Source organism: Lacerta agilis, chromosome 9 (genome assembly GCF_009819535.1).
Source record: "Lacerta agilis isolate rLacAgi1 chromosome 9, rLacAgi1.pri, whole genome shotgun sequence".
In the NCBI taxonomy this organism is placed as follows: Eukaryota; Metazoa; Chordata; class Lepidosauria; order Squamata; family Lacertidae; genus Lacerta; species Lacerta agilis.
The window spans coordinates 2828105-2835928 of record NC_046320.1 but is presented as its reverse complement, the minus strand read 5'-3'; the positions used below and the strand labels follow the sequence as shown (position 1 = coordinate 2835928).

The window sequence follows — 7824 nt, the reverse complement described above, 5'->3', positions numbered from 1 at the left end:
TGTAAAGTTACAGCCAGTGATATTTTTCCAGAAAATGAGGTGCAGGAACTCACCATGAACACCTCCCTTGTTGGCAGTGTTCACCCACCCAAGAGGTGCCGGAACTCAGTTCTGACAAGTTCTTGCTGAAAGAAAAAAACCCTGGTTATAACCTAAGTAAAAAGTGATGGAGATGGATTGAGGATGAAATCTGTAAATTTAAACCTCCTGTCCCACATGTGTGGGAGAAATATGAATGTAAACAGGCCGTGTTATTAGAAGCTAGGAATCAGGGAATTACACATTTTATTCCTGTTTATTTATGATATGCTGACCTTTCCCCTCTTTGTCTCCGTTGCTAAGAATGAACCATGTGTTTTAGTTACAGGTAGGTAGCTGTGTTGGTCTGCCATAGTCAAAGCAAAATAAAAAAAAGTATGAGCTTTTGTGTATCTGAAGAAGTGTGCATGCAAACAAAAGCTCATACCAAGAACAAACTTAGTTGGTCTCTAAGGTGCTACTGGAAGGAATTTTTTTATTTTCCATATGTTTTAGTAAAAATAAAAGGTTTACTTCCATTTCAGTGCAGGCAGCAAGTGCATCAAAGTAATATGCAGGTGAAAAATACTTCTTAGTTACAAAACACAAAATTAGTTTCCAAAAATATAGTCATAGCTGTCAACTTTTCCCTTTTTTTAAGGGAAATTCCCTTCTTCCGAACTGGATTCATCACAAGAAAAGGGAAAAGTTGACAGCTATGAATAGAGTCTGGGCTCTGAGTAGAGCCCAGGCATATTGATCTGGTCACAGTGCTGGGCTTGAAAGAAAAAGAGAGCACTCAGGCAGGAAGTAAGTACATAAGATTATCTCCTTTGTTAGAAATTCTCACCAAAGCATCTAGGAAGTGATCTCATGTTGATTCAGGAATTCCATATGACTGTCAGCCCCTCATAAGCCTGTGTGGCAATCATGCATTTGTGATTTTGATTACAAAACCAACAAAAGGAGGGTCACCATTCCCTTCCTCCAGTGATGCAACTAATCAATCATACTGGGAGATAAGTTTTCATAACCTGACTTGATAGCATGGGTAACTAAGTATCATGGAACCTAGCTGGATCCCACTTAAATTACTTGGTTTTGGAAACTTGGTACTGGAACCATTTCCTGATGTCATACAGACCTTGTCCATTATCTTATTGGTCCCAGACAGTTAGGCAAAGTTTCTGCTGGGCTACTCTATCTCTGTGCAAGAATGGAATTCTACTTCCCAAGACGACTCCTTGGTAGAATAATGGCTGCGTGCAGGTCCTATCTACTGCAAGCAAACTATTGGGCTACGGCACGCATCCCTTGTTGCAGGAGCCCTGCACACAAACAGGTGCTGCGTATACAGTTCCACCACTAAAAAGCTCGTTCAATTAGCTGGCGTGGCACATGCTTAACCTATTTTGGGGCAACAATAAAAGGCCTGCCAGGTTAGGGCATCGTTGGTGTGCCAGGGAGGGGCAGCACCATCTCTCTACCTCCACCTCCCTTCAAGATGAAAGCAGACTGCCAAGTCAATCAGGTCTAGTTATCTGGGAAATTTTTGGAAGGCTTCCTAGACGTTGTGTAATATGGAGGAAGTCTCCCAGTGGCCAGGTTTCCCCAGTTATTGCAAGATTTGAGGCTGATGAGCTTCTTCCCACTCTGTTTGGCTTTACTGGCGGGCAACATGCTGTGCAGCCCACCCACAGCACCACAGGCTTTATCTGGTTGCTGTCTTTGTTTTTTTAAATCTCATGTACGGTGTGGAAACACTAGCCCAGCTCCTGTACAGATAAAGTTACCATACGCTGAGACAGACCACACAGCTATATAGGCCAGTCCTGTCTATTCTAACTAGACACCAAAGTTTCAGGCATAGGACTTTCCCAGCTGCAGTACCCCAAATCCCTTTAACAGGAGATGCCAGAGATTGAGCTTTGGACCTTCTATGTGCAAAAATATGAGTTCTGCCGTTGATTAAAAGGCTTCCCCATAAATTTTACAAACAAGATATGCAGGCAAATCTGTTTTCATACATTAAAGGCACAGGGTTATCTTTAACGTAACACTATGGTGAACATTCTGTCAGCAAAAGGATTTCTCCTTGTGCAACAGAACATTTCCCTCCTCTCCTTCCTTGAGCAGATTTGGGGACAGTTTTTGGCACACATGGGGGAAGCAGAGGAGGACTCCCCCTGCGCAAGTAGTTAGTTGAATACCAGCCACAGTGCTCGTAAATGAAGCTGAAAGAAGTGTATCTGAAGAAGTGTGCATGCACACGAAAGCTCATACCAAGAACAAACTTGGTCTCTAAGGTGCTACTGGAAAGAATTTTTTTTATTTTGTTGCTGAAATTAACGTTTGTGAATCTAGCAAGAAATGTTATCTGCCCCATTGTCACCTACGATGGAAATCACTGCTAAGTGACAACTGTAACCCATTTTGCTAATGTTGGTTTACACTCTGCTCTTTTTCCTCAAGCCAATAGAGAGACTGAAAGGGAGAAAGACAGAGAGAAAAGCAGATGGGTTGACTTGGGGGCTATCAACATTTCCCTTGAATGTTTCCATTAAGTATCTTAAAACATTGCCTCATCTTTGACAAACACAAGAATATATCCAGAAATCTCACTTCTTTTTTTCCTACATGGAGATCAAATACCTCTCAAAATCCCACGGAGATGACAGAGCTCATGTTTATACTCCGTGTCAGGGATCTGATCCAGACAATACAAAGGAAGACTTACATACGTTTTACTTCATCTGGTATTCCACTCTCGACACAACTTAGCTTATACCCATTGTTAGATCCAAGAACAAAGGCTTCCAATGATTTTTAAAAGCCTAACTCTACAAGAACAAAAATGAATGATGTTTCTCTTTGCTAGTAGGCATGCTAACTTTAGCCTCTCTTAAGACAATACCAGGATTCCATGCCAAAAATAAACCCAAAGCCAATTAAGAATCCAGAACTTTGAATGTGGTTAGTCTTCACCCATTTCAGAGGCATGCCAACTAAGATGTAGAATTCAAACCAGTAACTAAAAACAAAAGAAACCTGAGTTGGTAACTCCTGGATTTTGGGCTCCGACAAGTTGTTGAAACCAAAAAGTTTTGAGTCAACAGGTTGTTTCACCACTTCTCACAACACTTTCCACCCCTAGAAAATGCATGTACAAGACAAACAAAACCAACTGGCCAGCTGGAAACACCCATTTTAAAATCCAATCATTGTCAAACTGATTTGAAGTTGAAGTGGGGTAGGAAACCCACATGGGCTGAAAAGGGGAGCTAAAAGCAGAAGATAGGCAATGGAAACTCCACTTTTACTATCTCCTATTTAAGGAAAATCCCAATTTGTAAATATCTGGGAAGCAGATTATACAAAATGCTTTTAATGGTTTAAGTATTGGTATGGGAAAAAACTACTTATATATCCAAGTGGCATGTTAAGCTGGGATCCAGATTTGTTTCATAAAGAAATGTTCTCATCCCCTGGGTCAATAATGGTACAATCACAAAAATTGTTAATCTTAAATCTTAAAAATCTGATTCAGTCCGCAGAAGAAGTTCATTTTGACCATCTGTTGTACTAACAAAAGCACAAGGGCCTCGTCTGGTTTGAGGAAGACCTAAAACACCTTGGGATGTAGCAATGAATATAGATTATTCTAGTTACAGGTACGCAGCCATGTTGGTCTGCCATAATCAAAACAAAATAAAATTTAAAAAAATCCTTAGAGACCTCTAAGGTGCTACTGGAAGGAATTTTTTATTTTGTTTTGTTTTGACTATAGATTATTCTAAATGGCATGGCAATGTGTTGCTCACAATGGTAAAATGAGGGATCTCTCCCGTTCTGTTTCTAACAAAAGAAAGGACAAAATGAGAAACAATCATGTCTGTAAGCAGAGATTTATTCTCAACTGCACAGCTGTATTTCAAGCATCACTGATTATCCTGGATCATTTATACATTTTTAATTTCCCTGTCCCACAAAGTGACAATATTATGTAAAGGGCATCTGTATACATTGTTGTATTCCTTTATTGAAATATAATTCACAAGATTATAGATATATATATAGATATATATCTCATAATTTTTCAAAGTGTGTGGTCCCAACATTTGAATCCTGACTAGCCAAAAACACTGCCTGCTGCTTTTCAGCACACAAAAGGGTAGTAAGTTCTTGAAACTTCTAAACGCTCTACAGAAATGTTCACTGTTAAAACAACATTCCGGGCAACGTCTTTGCAAAGGTAGTATGGCTGCCAAAGGAGATCAATACAAAAAAAGTTCACTGAATTGTACACATTGAGCTTCTAGGAGAGTTAACTGTTCTTGTCACGGGCTCCTGGCTATAGTTTACAATATCCGCCTTCACTACACTCTGTGGGGAGGAGAGAGAGAAAAGAAAAACAGAAGAGGTTATAGCAAGCGAATCCGAAGGAAACACTGTTCCAAAGTGCTAGTAAAACATTTCACATGTTAATGACTGGACTATGAAATATGGAACATTTAAAAAGAACGAGAAAGAGAAAAGGTATGCTGTGGTCTGCTGTTCTCAGAAATCATTCATATTTTGGTATAACACGTAGTGCATATTTACCGGTAAGTATTTTTATAAATATTAAAGGGTTATGATAAGCAAGTACCGATTCCAATTCTAAATACTGGTTCCTTTGTTCCAAATGAGGGGGAAATGGGCTCCAGCTTGTAACTTTGTTCTGTCACTTACTCTGCAGCGATATATTTACTAGTCCTGACCTGAATTTTTGTAAAGTTTGAATTTAGACACCGAAAAAGGGTTGTTGTTTTTTTTACAGCTGTGTGGGATCCCCTCAAGTTCCCTCTGTTTAGTGATCTTTTGTGATTTACACACAGACAGACAGACAGACAGACAGACACACACACACACAAACACACTCTTCAGAGTTCTGTTTTGAAGCTGCAATAAACCAAGCCTACTTTTATCACTATTACTGCTATTATTATTATTGATTCATTAATCACATTCTAAAACACCATCTCAAGACAATTTAAACACAAGATAATTAAAAATAGTAAAAAAAAAAACTGTAAACAAAAACCCTGTAAAATTAGGAGAGAATGATGTCACTTAGTCTGGCACCTTCATCAGCAATCAGTGCCACATGGCAAAACTTTCATCCCAAGCTAGCTCTATATGCATATATGCTTTCAGGTGCACATCCTCAGCCACACTCACCACCCAGCTAGTCAAAAATGCATGATTGAATTGGGGAGTGGTGACTCAGTTGTCTCACACACACTCCCTTTTCTCCATTGCATTTGCCTTCTTGCAAGTAATTCCAGATATTTTTAATAAGGAGTATGAAAGCAGGTGGGTGGGGGTGACAAGTTTTGTACAGGGCAAAAATATTAACTGCATGTGTTAGGAGAACATCTGCCTTCTTCTCCTTTTTTTTTTTTTAAAAAAAAAGGAGAATACACTATTCCACCATTATTATAATTTTTCTTTTTTCCTAAGACTTGGTAGTGGACAACAGTATCTGTGACCGCTTTAGTCCCATTTGTGCATTTCCCCTTTTGAGCTTCTCCTTCCAAAAGTGGTCCCCTATGTCACCTGTAAAGTCGTCCCTGAAACTAGGGCAAAAAGCAGTTTCCAATCTAGCACAGAAATGCTATAGGAGGTCGCAACTGTTGGTCCCAAAGTCTGTCCCACCCAAATCCAATTGAAATCAGAAGGTGAATTCCTTGGGGCTTAGTGCACCTAATATTCTCTTGTTTGGGAGCCAAAATATTAGCTATTGCAAATACACAAATCAGAAGGAAAACACAGCATCAAGGTTAGTATTTAAAGCAAATGAAATAGTAACATTTGTTAAAACACTGTCTTTTTACGACACTACCTGAACTATTGCACTGAACAGACTTTACTCTGACAGCTGGCAGTGCTCTGCTGTTGATTATCTTCTTCAGGATACTTCACTAGTTCTGCCCTGACAACATGCTGCAGCCATATGTCAAGCAGTAGACAGAACAAGGAGGCGAGTGAAAAAACAGAGAGACACAGATCAACTATTAGAAAGGAAGACATGACCGACACAAATGAACAGCGGCAACAAACAAAAGCCATCGCATTCCAGACACCATGCAGCATGGTCAGTGGGCCCACTTGCCAGCTTTGTGTGCTGTTATTGCTGGGAAACGTGGGAAGAGTCTCTCCCTGCTCACTCCTTTCAGAGCAAAAAGTTTATTGGGAAGACCTCACCAACGACATTGCTCAGCTGATCCCCATACTCCAACATGGAGCACCAGGAATGCCTGGAATCATCACAACACTTGCACTTTTGAGTGTCCATGCATGAGTGCATGAACGTGCATTTGGGCTGCAAAACATGCACTGCAAAGTCTTCATGCAGATCTGTCTAAAGGAAAAGCTTGACTCACAAAGCCCAAGCCCATCAAAGCAATCAATGAAGGTTAATCTCAGCAGAGGTAAGAAAAGTTTCTCGAGTGGAGAGGGATCAGAAAATTAAGAGGAGGGGAAATGTGAGAATTAGCTTCTCCTCCCGCCCCCCGCCCCATTTCTACCTGCAGCCCTTTGTGTACATGGGGCCAGATTCAACTGAATGGTGTGCAAGTGGGAGACAGAGCAATGAGCACCACTAGTGCAGTGGAGATTCCCCTGCTCCCCTAAGCCCCCTCCCCGCCTGCACATTGTCTCTAGCAGGTCTGGAGAATGCAAAAAATGCTTGCAACTGAAAAATGATTGTAATAGCATGGCTGTGAATTCCTCCCATAGGTCACAAAGAACTGTTTTGTGTCCAAGCGATACTTGAAAATTGTTTTAAATTTCAGAAGTGAGATACATTGTATATTCCTTGCTGCAGATAACAGATTTCAATAGTATTTAGTATAACATAATTTCTAAAGATCTTGTAAGTATAGTAAGCCTGCAATTTGCATGCATTTAATTTGAGTGCATTCAGCTTTACAAGCCTAGCAAAAAGGGGGTGGGGTGGAAACAGGTGGGCATTTGGGGGGGAAAGACTTTGGCAATCCCACCTGCCATTGAACCCAATGTGTTTTGACTATACACAATGTTGGCTTTAGGTGCAATCCCCGGAATGTGACCCCTGCATAAATTGTGGGCTTACTGTATTTAATAACAAAACAATATTCAAAAAGGAAACATAAAATAGATTTCTTCTAGAGTAACCTTTTCAGAATCACACAATTTTCTCTTCAATGGGACCTTCTCTGTAGTGGTGCTTTTCCTGTGGAATGAATGTCTTCCTCCCATCCCAGCACCAAGGCTTCTGAGCTCTTTTGGTTCTGAGTCAGTTGTTATGCTGGCTTATGTTGTATTGATTTGGTTTTATATTCAATGTTTTGTGGCTGTTGCTTATGTGGCTTAAATCATTTGTTTTACTGCACCCGAGGCCTAGGATTGTTTTGTGATGAACAGTTGGTTAAAAAATATGTCTAAATAAATAAAATAATTTCTCTTTTCTCAGAGAAGTCACAAAGTTCCCCTGAGTTACTTGTTTTCTTAACTTTTTCATAAGCTGGCTTTTTTCACAGTTGTTCCAGAAATTTCAATAAGACCGTTAAGAATAACTATATTTAGGACTGCAGCCCAAGCATATTTTTACATATTTTAAAAGTATAGATTACCTAATTGCATAATTCCAGTTACAGGTAGGTAGCTGTGTTGGTCTGCCATAGTTAAAACAAAATAAAATAAAATAAAAATTCCTCCCAGTAGCACCTTAGAGACCAACTAAGTTTGTTCTTGATATGAGCTTTCGTGTGCATGCACACTTCT

General features: G+C 39.9%; 1 protein-coding gene across 2 annotated transcripts in view; it reads right to left on the bottom strand.

Annotated features, from left to right (window-relative positions):
• Nucleotides 1-3904: 3904 nt before the first annotated feature.
• The window catches only part of RAB28 (RAB28, member RAS oncogene family), a 58557-nt gene continuing 54637 nt past the window's right edge, over nt 3905-7824 (bottom strand). Inside the window, exons 7-8 of one of the 2 annotated variants that reach the window (XM_033159690.1) lie at nt 5903-6003; nt 3905-4401 (exon numbers count right to left, since the gene is read on the bottom strand). In XM_033159690.1, coding sequence (XP_033015581.1) covers nt 5908-6003 — 96 coding nt within the window. In that variant the 3' untranslated portion in view covers nt 3905-4401; nt 5903-5907. The remainder of the gene's footprint in view (nt 4402-5902; nt 6004-7824) is intronic. The other variant, XM_033159691.1, reaches the window with a different exon arrangement.